The sequence below is a fragment of the Drosophila ficusphila genome, unplaced genomic scaffold, assembly GCF_018152265.1.
Source record: "Drosophila ficusphila isolate 14025-0441.05 unplaced genomic scaffold, ASM1815226v1 contig_106, whole genome shotgun sequence".
NCBI lineage: Eukaryota > Metazoa > Arthropoda > Insecta > Diptera > Drosophilidae > Drosophila > Drosophila ficusphila.
In genome coordinates this window covers 4,742,439-4,756,496 of record NW_025063993.1, presented here as the reverse complement: position 1 = coordinate 4,756,496, position 14,058 = coordinate 4,742,439, and the positions used below count along the sequence as shown (strand labels likewise).

Here is a 14,058-nt window from a genome sequence, read left to right as displayed (position 1 = left end):
TTGTCAGTGATTTCTATACGTCACAACCAAAAGGCATTCTTATTTGGGAATTTGGTTATAAATAAGGAGTAAATAAGGGGAGTCCAGTCGAACGAATTTCGATTCAGTGGAAATTACCACTCGCTTGACACTGTGGGGCAAATACTTTTGAAAAGGCAAAGGAATCGGAGTGGCAGAAGGACTCCTAATTCTGTTTACACTGCCCGGCGAGCAAACAAAACAAAGCGAATCGGGGAAAGTGTCTCGAAATAAATCTGCTTAAAATCAGAAATCACTTAGCCACCACACGCGCGCTCCAAGAAATAAATGCGTGTATATAAAAAGAAGCGCGTGTCGGTAATCAAGTGCGAAGCAGAATAAGCTGAAAAACCGAGGGAATTGGAAGAGGGGAGCGGGAAATCGTGGGGAGCATGGAAAGTAAATGGAAAACTCGGCCGAGGAGTGAGGACCTTTGACCCCGTGGGCAGGCGCGTGCAACACTTGTCAGCGTGACCTTGGCAGCTGTCAATGCCATTCAGGCATTCGCTCCCCAAACTCCCCATCCCCACAGCTCTCCCTCCCGAGATCCTGCTTGTGTAATTTGCGCGCTTAGCATATTTTTAGGCGTTCCACAGTTTTTGGCACTTTTATTGTGTTTACCATGCCTCCGCTCCTTGATTTTACGACCAACCCCAATGGAACCCATCAAACGCTGGTCGTTTATGTGGCCAACAAAGGGTTAAGATGGCCAGCTGTCGATGGCAGCCAGTTGTCGGTTGAAGTGGTTGCGGTGCTCCAACCAAATTTTGTGGGGGTGCTAAAACCAGCCTTTGGAGTTTACACAATATACACATACTTAGGTAAATAACCACTTCTAAAAAGTCCACTTAGCTCACATTTTATTAAGCCTTGAGTTGACACTCTTCTATGGAACTCATATGTGAGTTCTTCGGAATTAAACGATTCTTGGAACAACGCTGGCCTTTAAAATATTCTTCTAATTGTCCAATAAGCGAACAAAAATGTCTGTCAAAAATATACAAATGAGGAAATGAATTGTTGCTTAAGTCAATCAAGCGCAAAAGCTTATATCTGCACACAAATTTTAAAGTGAAATATACAAGTTATTGGCTCTTTAGGCTGTTTTAATAACTCTTAGAATTACAAATAAAAATCTTGAAACTGAAATAGTATTTAATAAAATATAATTTTCTTTAGCAAAGTGCCTTAGTTTATCTTTATTTTAAAGAAATGACTATGTACTGAGAAATGGCATGATATTTTAAGGTCAACTATGTAAATATATTTCATACTTTTAATTCAGTCCCTGTGAATCAGTTTATAGGGAAAGCAAATTACTCATACGCCACCGACGACGTATCTCTTTCTCTCTCTGTCTGCGTATCCTCTCTCTCGCTTTCCTGGCAATTTGTGTTGGTAATTTCAATTATGGTTTACACGAGTGTTATTGTTGTTGCTGCCGTCGGTGACGCTGTTCTTCCCCCTTCTCTCCTCCTCCTCCCCTTCCTCCTTCTTCTTCGCCTCCTCCTCCCCTCTTCTCCTCATCTATCAATATCAAGTATACGACCGAGTTCGTTCGCCAGCTGCATTTGGCATTGGCGCCCGCTCCGTCCCTCTCCCCCTCTCTCGCTCTCTTTCTCTCCCTCCCACCCACTAGCAGCCAGCCGCTATCAGCTCTGCCGACGTCGACGTCAACGACGACTGCAGGCCGTCGACTGCAGTTCAAGTTCAATGTCAAGCGCATTTCGCCGTTGTGTTTATATTTTCAAGTGTATTTCGCCGCCGTCGTATTTGCCTTTGTATTTCAATCCGTGTGTTTGCCATACTCACTCCTCTTCTTCTTCTTTTCGGCTATAAACGTATATTCTTGTTTATTTTTTACGTTATATTTTGGTGTTTTACGTTTTCGGAGAGAAACAATTTTGATTTATTTCAAATTTGTATTTACGGCTTTTTGGGTTTATTCGAATTTCTAGGAAAAATTAAATCTTTAATTAATAGTTACTAATACATATCCAGGACTAAAAAAAATTTAAGAGATTTTAAGATATACTGACCGCTAATTCGCAGTTGCCTTCAAAGTTAGTTTTTTTATATTCATTAAACAATTTAATTAATTCCGGTCTCTAATCATATACATAATCACAAGAACTTTAAGACCTATTTAACTACGTTTTCAGCTCAGGAAACAATGATCACTTGCCAAGGACAATAAATAGTAATATATATTCTGATAACTATTAAAGTTAATCTGACTCCGAAGGGCCGTCTACTCGATGTAAAGTTGTAAACTATCAGGCTGTGAAGATTAACGAGATAGTATTTTATTGATATTAAACGAGCCACGACATGTGAATGAACTCTGGGACTTAAACTGCTAATAGCGCTAGTTGTGGAAAAAAGTGGGTGCCAACATACGCAAGAACGAAATTTATCTATTAAATTACCCCACTTCCCGGATCGATTCCACGCACTCTAATCTATGAACCTCTCGTGGCGGAAAAAAAGACTGTCGCCAGGCTGGGGAATACATAAATCGCCATATTTACGGGCTCAGAACCCAGCCAGAGCAAACACGAACGAAAAGCCCCTGGCAAGTTCACAGGCAGGCCTTTCAAGGACAACTCGCGCATAATTCCAAATAAAATGTATAACCATTAGGGGCGATCTGTGGGGGAGGGGGAAGGGGAAGGGGAAGGGGTGGGGGAAAGGGGATGGTGCTGAGCACGCGGCACATAAATGAAATTTATTATATGCTGCGCAAAATTTTCTATACATTTGCCATCGAAATTCGTTGGCGGGAACTTTGCTGCCTTCTCTCCTCTGTTCTAGCTCTTGTTTTTGTTGCTGTTATTCGCTATTTAGTCTATTTATTTGGTGCGAGTGTGTTGCCGTCTCTGTCCCACGCACTCTGCTCCCATGGCCCCCACGGGAATATATCAGCAAAGGCTTAGCGCAAAAAAGCCCAACAACCAAATAAAAGTGCGTAGATTGAGAATCGAACCAGACGTGTGATTCCCTGTACTATTGATTTACTCACTAATAAGTAGGTATCTATACTTAATTGTAACTTGTTTCCAAATGTATTTTTTTAATTTATTTGTATTATAAAAACAAAGAAACTGTGATCTTCTTAACTCAAAAGAATTCTTTCTTTAGACTTTTTGATTCATGGTAACATATTTATTAGTCTTAAATGGGTCCACCATGAAATTTTAAGTCTTTTAAAATAAAGGATTCAAAATAATGAAAATACTAAACATATTGAAATTGGAAATACCAGTCCAATATACCCAAAATAAAAAACAAAAGAGTGAATATCAGCACTCGGCAATATTAGTCGAAAAATGTCTAAAACCAAAGGCCTACGCTGACGACAATGGCTATATGGAGTGATATATAGAAAGAGAGGGAGAGCATGGAGTGCGGGAGCGAGAGGGGGCTAGCAATCACATGCGTACGCACGCGTACAGTTCGTCGGGGAGGGGGGTACTTGGCAGGGGGGCAGGGGTGGCGGAAGGGGGCGGAGCTTCCCACACGCACCGGCAAAACGCGTTGCGTGAGTTTTTTATTTCAGCGCGTGCTCTCATCAGCCGCTTCCCGCTCGCTTCCCCCTACGAAGCCGCCTCCTCTTTCCCCGCATTCAATCATCTGCTAGAACTTTGCTAATTTCGTCTAATCAGCTAACCTTGAATATTTGTTTTATTCCCCCCTCTCCCCGCCGGTGTATTTATTCTCGTTTTGTTCTTTTTTTTCGCCGTCGTTGGAATTTGCTCTCTGCCGCTGCTTCTTCTACGCGCGAGTTGTTATTGCCGCTGTTGTTCCTGCCTTAATTTATTTGAGGCTTGTTTTATTTCAAGGTGAAATATGCGCAAATAAAAATTGCCGAAAAAAATATCGAAAGAAAATTGCCAAAAATATCAGGCAAAAGGTGGATGATTTGAAATTAATGGTAATGAATCCTATATACCCTATTTTATTATATGCATAAATGTAATTAGCTTGGCTTTTTTTACTTCTAACGAAAACGTTAAAATGCTGTTTAATTTATAAAAAAATGTTTTTATTATTTTCTTATAGCAATTCTTGTATATTCATTTTGTCATTTCGTAAAATCAAAATGTCTGAAAAAATGATTGTCTTAAAAAATAAAACGACATTTCGCGCTATAGATTTTTGCATAAAAATTTATTTGCCATAGTGTAGTATAGATACATAAATTATAACCCAGAGTATCCACCAGCTTACTGTCAGCTAGATCAGTGATAAGTAAGAGCTTTCACTGATTGATTCCGTGCTAAGAAACCCTCCCCCAGAAACCACCCCATCCCCTAAAATGTAGTGCACTGCTGCATTTCCTGCTTGTCACTTGTCGGCTGTCACTCGTTACTCATACGCCACCGTGCCCCCACTAAGTTAATTTGTTGCGCTCTTCCAGTTTCTTTTTCTGATTCTAATTCCGCCTCCGTCTTGCTGTCTCCCCCTTTACCCCCTCTTTCCCACCTCTTCTCACTTGGCTTTGACATTGACTTTGAAGATAACGAAGCGAGTGTCTGTGTGTGTGTAAGTTAGTGTGTGTACAAGTGGCTCTGTCACACACACACTCAACATTAGAATACACTCGCACATCGTTTAGCTGCTCTTATCGATGTTGATAGCTGGGAAAGGGGGGGGAATGGGAGGTGGGCAGGGAGTGGGATGAGTGTCTGCCTATCGCTGGCATCGACTATTGTTATCTACACGCGGCACTCACGCTGCCCAGACGCCTTAACCAGCTAGGACCACCCCCCGCCACCCCTTCCACTACAACAACGCTGATTTGATTATTTCGGCAAATTCATTTCGCGACTCTTATCGCCTCAAGGTCACGGGCAAAATTCCAAAACACACAAACACATACACACACACACACTTCGGACAGACAGGCGCGACATTGAAAATAATCGCTATTCTCGGGGCGAAAGAAGAAGCAGCAACCGCAAAAAAAGGTTCGTGTGTATGTGTGATAAGCTTTGGGCGCCTGTGAGTTTGATCGGCAAAAGGGGAGGGGCAGAAGCGATGAGTGTTTCCAAGGGTTATTAAGAATGGGTGACATTGTAATCGACGTATAAGCCCCTACAAAAATATACCTACCCTTAAGCTAAAGGATTGGGAAAAACAAAAGATAGACAACCTGATCAATCAATCATCAATCAGTCTACCAAGTTAAGCAGTTACCAATTAAAAAGGTAACCTATCTAATAAAAATATAATTAATTAGAAGCACATGGTAACACAGTATTTATTATAACTATTTCTCTGAAAACAAACGTGAAGATCGTTACCTTAATTACTGAAATTCAATAAAACTTCCATAGTCAAATAAAAAGACGTACGGTTTCTTTTTCATAATTTTTGTTGATATATTTTAAATACTTATTTTCAATATTTTATTCACATCTTCCATTCTGGGGGGTTTTCATTGTGTTTCCATTTAAAACAAACTGTAATATTATGTTATTTCACAAATACAAACTTTTGTTTTTAATTTTTTTATTTCCATGGAGATTTAATCAATTTTTAGAACATTTCTTTGGATTCTTGCACTCTCGCTGTCTCATTCTTCACATTTTTATACCCTTGCAGAGCAAAAGGGTATTATAATTTCAGTCAGAAGTTTGCAACGCAGTGAAGGAGACACCTCAGACCCCATAAAGTATATATATTCTTGATCAGCATCACGAGCAGAATCGAAATCCGTCTGTACGTCTGTCCGTCTGTCCGTCTGTCCGTCTGTCCGTCTGTCCGTCTGTCCGTCTGTCCGTCTGTCCGTTTCCGCGCAAACTAGTCTCTCAGTTTTAAAGCTATCGTGCTGAAACTTTCCCAAAAGTTGTGTAGTTGTTGCACGCAGTATATAAGTCGGAACGGGCCGGATCGGCCGACTATATCGGATAGCTCCAATACAAGAGAATGAAATAAAAAAATTCTCACTCTGTTGTTTTTGATCAGATCGACTTGAATTCTTCAAGATGGCGTTTTCTAACTGTTATTGAATTTTGGATTAAATTTGAACAAAATCGGATAACTCTATCATATAGCTGCCATAGGAGAGATCGAAAAATATATATAGAATTAATGGAAATAAATTGATAGCATCGTTGTTTTCTATCCCACGAGCTTGATTTTTTGAACATCAAGTTTTTTAACAACCCTTATATTGAAAAAAAGTTTCATAAAAATCGGACAACTATATCTTATAGCTGCCATAGGAAAGATCGAAAAAAACTATATAGATTTGTTTATAAATAAAATGATAACATCGTTGTTTTTCATCAGACAAGTATGATTTTTGGAATATAGAGTTTTTTTACGACTCTTGAATTACGAATTAAATTTGATAAAAATCGGACAACTATATCATATAGCTACCATATGATCTATAGTCGAAAATATGGAAAATGAATAGAAAAATCGTCTTAGCTTCGATGTTGTTAAACCTTTATGCATTTTGTTCGACATATTTGATGACTGCAAGGGTATATAAGCTTCGGCTTGCCGAAGCTAGCTTCCTTTCTTGTTTTTTGCCATTTTTGCCAAATTCTCTTGTTTAAAAACTCTTTTTTGCCGCAATTTGATTTGTGACTGTCCTTGAAAATATATTCATGTGTATATATATATTTATATATTAATAGATATTATTTATACGGTATTTTATATGCCTCAGCTGGAGTTGCCTCAAAGTTGCATTATTCTTCATTTCAATGTTTTAGTTGCTATTACGTTACGTTAAACTCTTACGGCTGTTTACGGATACGTTTTACATATACTTTTACGTTACGTTACGCTTAATTGTCGCAATTTCATTGTTTCAGTTGTCGCTGCCGTCGTTCGGTTGGATATCCCTATCAGTATCCTTCACCATCTTCATAAACACCCATCTGCATCATCGCTCAATGCTGAGATAGTTTTTACATAAAATATTCACTTTTAGTTACACAATTACAATATTTTCTTGTGGTTTTTCTGGCTAAAAGTTACGGACAATGTTACATACACCTACATACGTACACACAGACACCAAAATTGTTTCATCTACGTACATATGTATGCTTGTGTGTATATATAGAGTCAATTATTGAAGTGTGATATCTTTCTTAATTTTCGTGGTTTTTGGTGGAACCAACGCTTCCTTACGCTGCGTAAATTTTAAAAGAATATAATATTTCTTGTAGATTTCCCTCCTCTTCGGAATTTCTCTGCCAACGTTGAGAGTTTTTTTGTCTTTACACATTTTCCTTGTGGCTCATTTATACACATAAAATTGTTGTTGATTTAATTCTGATATAAATACTTTAGATATAATTTTGTGAATATTTTTTACAGCACGGTAGTCAAAAAGAAAATGAAATCAACTGATCCTTAAATCTTACCATTCCAAAGCAAAGGAACCAAAAACTGAAAAATGTGAAACTGAAAAATAAAATTGAAATAAAAAAACTTAAGAGGTTTTTTGAAAATTTTAAACAAATTTTTTATTGATTTGACAATACAAATTTCTGCGCCAGTGTATTCTTTGTTTGTTTTTTTGTTTTTTTTTTTTTTTTGTTTTTGCATCTTTGTTTTTTGTTGTTGGTTTGTCTAAGCATAAAAATCGTAATTAATTAATCATAATAATTAATAATCATAATAGTACAGCATAATTAAAATGTAATTAATATAATAGTTTTGTTGCTACCGCAAGTTTTCTCTTTTGTTTTTTGTAATATAAATGTATACTTTAAGTTTAAATAATATATCATAATTTCTGTTTGTTTTTTACGTTTTTTTGTATTTTTTACTTGGTTTTCTAAGATGCCAATCAAACATTGAATCTTTTAAGCATAGGTTTCTTCATTAATATTTATGTGTATTTATATGTACTTTAAATATGTTTTGTGTTTAATTTAACATTTAACTATGTACACAACAGATATATTTAACGTTGGGTTTCTCTGCTTCTTCTTCTTCTTCTTCATCATCGTCTTACTGCTCGCTGCTAAAACGTTAAGCATTTTGTTTGATTTTCGATCATTTCGTGTTTATATTAATCGTATTTTTGTGGTAGTTTTAAAATTAGAAAACAATATTTCAATATTCCACTCGATTCTTTAGCATGGAGAAGAGCTTTGTGCCAAAGGAGAAATCAGGAATACGGATAGATAGAAAGACTGGTAGGATTGGGTGGAAAACTATAACAAATTCATAAAATTAGTTAAATTCATAAAAAATGAATCGTTATCAACTTAATCGTAGTTAAAATTTGTTGCAAACTGCACTTCAATTCTGCTCGGAGATCGCACAATAAAAAATTTCACACACATTGTTTTTGTTTTTAGGTATTTAAAAATTTAATAATAATAATTTGCAGTTTTTTCAAAAAACATCCAAAAAAAGCAAAGTAGTTTTGCTCGGCCTACAAACTAAAGCGCTAAACATAGTTACTCATAAACGTAATTAATATGTACAACAAGAGCTTAAAACTTATAAAACAATCAAAGGGTTGATAGAGGGGGTGGTTTTGGGGTTGAAGGGGCGTGGTTGTGGGTTAGCAGCTGAAGAAGAGTCAATGCAAAATCAATGCGCTGCCTTGTTGCTGTTTTTTTTTTCTGGTTGATTGGTTGGTTGGTTGATTGGTGGCTTGCTACTTTAAACTTTAACTGCTAAAATATATTTATGTTTTTTTCTGTTTTTCCATTTTATCTTTTGTAATACCATTCAAGCTTGGGTTTTTTGTTTCCTTCATTTAAATTAATAACTTGTAGTTCTTTTTGTTTGTTGTTGCTTTAAATATTAGTTTTGTTTTTTAAATTGCATGCATGTTGGTTTTGCTTTGAAACTTTGTACACGGCTCAATTAAAAGGTAAAATAATTTAATTCAACTCCCAACGATCCGGGTGATCTATTCTGCTTCCAAAGATCCTCCCAGTGATCCCGGTGATCCTGCGATCCCGCTTCCTTCGCCACTCCCAGTCTCTGTCTCTCCCACTTCCTCTCCACTCTTCCACTGCCACTCCCCCTTCTTACGCCTCCAGCATGACCTTGTGCACTGCGCTGGCCAAAACGGGATTGGGGGAGCCCACTCCGCTCGCCGGCGGACTGCTGCTGGGCGCCGGACTCGCCGCCGCCGACGGAGGGCCGCCGTTCGAGGCGGTGACGGTGACGTCGGCGGACAGCGTGGGGTACCGCTGAACGGCATTGGCGGCGGCCACCAGGGCGTGCAGCTTGCTGGGCGGCGGCGTGGGCGACTTCTTGGACAGATTCAGCGGCTGCGCCGAGTCGGCGATGTCCACCTGGAGCTCCAGCAGAGGAGCAGCACCACTGGAGCCACCAGAACTGGAGCTCGCCGGGGCCGAGGTGCCATTGCTGGTGGAGTGCGGCGACTGGAAGTACTGGCAGCTGCCGGCGGAGCTGCTGCTGCAGTTGGAGTTCGAGTTGGAGTTCGAGGAGGAGGTGGAGGAGGAGGTGGACGAGCTGGAGCTGGAGCTCGAACTGGAGCTGGAGCTCGAGCTGGAGCCGTTGCTGTGCGGCGAGACGGACTGCTGGCGCTGCTGGCAGGTGGTGGTGATCACCGAGCTGCTGCCCCACCGCTGCTGCTGACCCACCTGGCCTTGCACCTGACCCACTTGACCCGCCGACGGTGGTGGGGTGGAGCTGCTGCTGGGACTGCGGTTGCCCACTCCGCTGGAGGTGGTGCTGCTGGCCGCCGAGCTGTTCTCCCGCTTCAGATAGTTCTGGATGATGTCGCTGCGCTTCATCTGCTCGGGCGTCATCCTTGGCTCGGCCATCAGCGACTTGGCCAGAACGGAGTGCGAGCTGGCCATCGAGGCCTTGGGACTGGAGCGGGTCAGGTGCATGTGCAGCTGGCTCTGGCTCTGGCTGGCGGGGCTGCCCAGTGCTCCGCCTCCCCCAACCGCGGAGGGCGGGGGCGTGGCCACGCTGTTCGGCACGGGACTCTGACGGGGACTGCCGGCGCTCAGGCTGTTCGATCCGGAGGTGGAGCTGCTGGCGTCCGCCTCGGCGGTCTCGAACTCGCGGTGGCGCAGCGCCCGGAACTTCTTGTGCGGCTTGTAGGCCTCGTCCATCAGCGAGTTGGTGTCGTAGAGCGGCGGCGCCTGGAGCACCCGCTTCAGCACGGGCATGTCCTCCACGATCTGCCGCTTCAGGTGGCCGCTGCTCGAGGGCTGCGGCGAGCGGACGGGCGACACGGCCACCACGCTCAGCTGCGGATGCTGCACCACCTGCGCCTGATTGCCGGCGGCATCACTGCAATCCAAAGCGTCATCCACGCTGGAGCGCGGACTCGAGCAGGAGGAGCTGCCCCCCGAGCTCACCGCCTTGCACTCGTTCTTCTCGTTGCCCGACTCGATGCCCGAATCCGTCGGGGAGTCCAGCTTCCTGTAGCGCGCCGCTCCGGCGGTCAGATGGTGGTGCAGTTGCGGGTGCTGCTGGTGGTGCAACTGCTGCTGCTGCTGTTGCTGTTGCTGCTGCTGCGGGTGGTGGGGCTGCTGCTGCTGATGTTGCTGCTGGTGATGGTGGTGGCGCACGATTGGCGTGATTGTCAGCCCGTTCTGGGTGAGATGGGCGTGCGAGCCGACGATGTCCATGTCGGCGGCACCGGAGTCGCCGCTGGATCCCGAATTGGCGCGATTGCGGAGCGGACAGCCGCCGGAGAGCGTGGCGGCCAGCAGGGGAGCGGAGCTGGCCAGCGAAGAGGGTTGCTGCTGCTGCTGCTGCTGCTGCTGCGGTGGCGAGGGAAGGGAGGCGCCACCCTGCGGCTGCGAACTACTGGGACTGCTGTAGTCGAGATCGGCGGACTCGCTGCTCGAAACGGAGCCCAGCGGACTCTTGGCCGCCTCCACGTCCATGGCGTCCGCCCAGCTGGCCGAGGGCGACTTGTTCTGCTGGCCGTCGCTGCTGCTGTTGCCGTCCTCCATGGACCACATCTGCTGGCGGAGGAGCTCCTTGTGCTCGGTGCGAAAGACGACGAGCTTCTCGGTGTGCAGGGTGCTCAGGGTGCGCAGGTCGGGCATCGTCTCCAGCAGCTTGGCCAGGAACTCCGGCTGGTCGGGCCTGTTCTGGGCCACGATGTACTGCAGGCAGCCCTTGAGCCGCGAGTACATCTTCTCGATCAGCTCCAGATTGCGCAATCCCGGGCGATCCGGCGTAATTAGAACGATGGCGCAGAAGAGTCCAATCTCGGCATCTGTCAGGTTCATCGAGTTCATGCGCTCCGCAAAGTTGAAGGTGGAGTCCACCAGGAAGCGGGCATTCGCTCCGTTCTGAATGGCATCGCGCCGCATCACCTGGCCGTTCAGGCAGATGATCGAGTTGATCGAGGAGTCGAACATGCAGATCAGGCGGACGAACAGCGCATCGAAGAGTCCCGCCTTTAGCAGGGTGAACTTGTCGTCCTGGGTGAGCAGCTGGAATCCGGGGATCATTCCGGCGAAGTCGATCACGCCGCGGATCACGTGGGCGAAGCGCTGCGAGAACTCCTGCTCTGATTGAAGTTCAGGGGCGGGGTTCAGTGGACAGGCCTTTAATGAAAGGAGGAAAACAAATAAAGGGGTTAGAAAGAGGTGGCCTAAATATGAGATTTAATTTACCCCTCTACCATTTAGAGTTTTTTTATTAGTAAGCATTGTTTGTATTTATACTGCAGTGACTGTTCGCAAAAGTTGTTTGTCTGAGTTGGTAAACTTTTCCCCGCAACTGTTGCTGTTGCTGTTGGCCAGCTTTTCCCCGCGCCCCATCACGTCATCGCTTTTTCCACACGCGAAGGTCAGCGAACCTCCCCTCCCCGTTCTGGGCCACTCATTTAAATCAATAACAATAACTATTTGTACTTCCGCACGCCCACCACCGCCAGCTATCTGCCGTCTCTGTCTACGAATGTCGCATTTCCTTAAACGCCGCTGGAAGCTTTTTACAAAAAAAAAAAACCACACAGAGGAAAGAACGTAGGGGAAAAGCTTTGACTACGTCAGCTGGTCGTTAGTTTTTCTGGTTTTAGTTTCTAGGGGCTGCTCTCGCTGCTTTCCCTACCCTCTCCCTATATGTACTATATATATTATATCCTATAGTTGGGAGCTTTTGCCGCTGACATTAGCAGCCAAGGTCGACGAACTAGAGTTCAAGGTTCCGGATTCCGGATTGTGTGCTCTGTTACTGAATAGTTGTTTTTCTTTTTCCTGCTTTCGGCGCGTGTTTTTTGTTATTCTTTATTTTTATTTTTTTTTTGCTTTTTTGCGCTAGTGGGTTGGAAAAGGGGGAGGCATTGCGGCGAGTCTAAGCCGAGCGAATGTTCATGTTATTTCGCCATTTGGCTTTCCGGGTTTTGAGTTACATGAACATGCGCCAAGTGCCCCAGACACCGAACGTGCCACCCTGCCCCCCTTCGCCAACCCCTTTGCCATTCCCCAATTCATTTCATTTACCCACCATTGTTTTCAGCAACTTGATTTTTAATTTACGTTTGATTTCATGTGTGTTCGCTGTTTTTTTATTCGATTCGTTCTGTTTCAATAAGCACACGTTGTGCTGTCTGCCGTCGCTTCTTTCTCTCTTTCGATTTTCGCCTGATTAACCTTGAAAATGTGTTTTCTTTGTGCGAAAAAAAAACCAAACCCAACAACGAAAATACAATGGAATAAAATTAGAAGAGAGAGGGAAAATAGCAGCCGGCAACCGGCAAGCTGAATTTTCCCCCGCATTTTCTTTTCGCCGGCGCTTTGACGTCGCCGTATCATTTGATTTTCTCCCCGAAAAATATTTCACATTTGCGCAAAAGCGGAAATAGTTTGCGAAAAATACTAACGACTGTTTAAGTGTGTGTGTGTGTGTGTGTAGTAGTAGTAGTAGTGGCTATTTATGACTGCTGCCCTCCCCCCGAATTTTCTCCCGTATCATAAGATCCCATTTCTATACGATCCGATCCGATCCGACCTTCAATTGGCGTCTGCGGCGTTGCCAAAAATAATTCTGCAGAATACTTGTACCGGCTGATATGGACAGCGAGATTGAATAATCTCGAGGGCTAATCGCTTGGCAAGAGCAATTTCTATTTCTGCCCCGAAAACCCAAGCAATTCGCTCAGACTTTTGGCCTCACCTTGCACCGCCGGCGAATCTTCCGCCTTCCGTCATAAACTGAATGGCTGCCTTTTGCAAATTACGACGCTTCCTAATGAACCACCTGACAATCTTACAGATTGCTCTCCTATATAGTATATAGTATAGTATAGTATAGTATAGTATATTGCATTTTGTGACGGCGCTCGTCTGGCACTCGCTTCCTCATACTCATGACATTTTATGCATATTTTTTAGTGCCATTATTGTTTGCTCATTTAGAGTGGAAATATCAACTGCAAACAGAGAAAGAGAGGGAAGCGAATCCATTCGCTCATTTCATTCGTTCCAAGGTTAAAAAATAACTCGCCCCAAGGTCGTTTCACTGTATTTGTGTATGTGTGTGTGTGCTTAATGGCACTTCTTGATCTGCCGATCGCATTTGATTTCTTTCTTTTCGAATCACCAAATCAAAATTTAACTTTTTTAGCCTTGCACTTGACTCTGACTTTTTGTCCCCTAATTTTTGTTTTTTTTTTTTTTGTGCGCTCGTGTCGCATTTAAATATTTTAATAATAATTTATTTAAATGGGCAACGCATGTGTCTGGCTGGCTCTACCTGTCTCCTTCTAATCCTGTGCCCCCTCTCTTTCCCCCCGCGATAGCAGATACGAGTGTGTGTGTGTATGTGTGTGTGCTTTCATTAATAATGACGCTACGCTTGACCTTGAGCTTTAGAACTTTGTTTGTGTATTTTGTTGTTGCCGAGACACGTTTTTTTTTTATAAAGCACTTTTCTTTATCGCTTTCGGTTATGGTATGTCAAATGGTATTTTTTGGGGTATTTTTTTCACCACCGAATTCGTGTGTACTTCCTCGCGATCCATTTCCTCTGACCCCAAAAAAAAAAAACCCCGTGACGTTGCTTGTAAAATAAACAGCAAATGGGATTTACAAAAAAAAGAAGGCA

The 14,058-nt window shown here is 43.3% G+C and overlaps 1 protein-coding gene across 3 annotated transcripts in view; it reads right to left on the bottom strand.

Moving 5' to 3' along the window:
• Positions 1–8,914: 8,914 nt before the first annotated feature.
• The window catches only part of LOC108099815 (ecdysone-induced protein 75B, isoforms C/D), a 48,479-nt gene continuing 43,335 nt past the window's right edge, over positions 8,915–14,058 (bottom strand). For all 3 annotated transcript variants that reach the window (XM_017203445.2, XM_017203443.2, XM_017203446.2), the window contains one exon: positions 8,915–11,555. In XM_017203445.2, the coding sequence (XP_017058934.1) occupies positions 9,039–11,555 (2,517 nt within the window). In that variant the 3' untranslated portion in view covers positions 8,915–9,038. The remainder of the gene's footprint in view (positions 11,556–14,058) is intronic.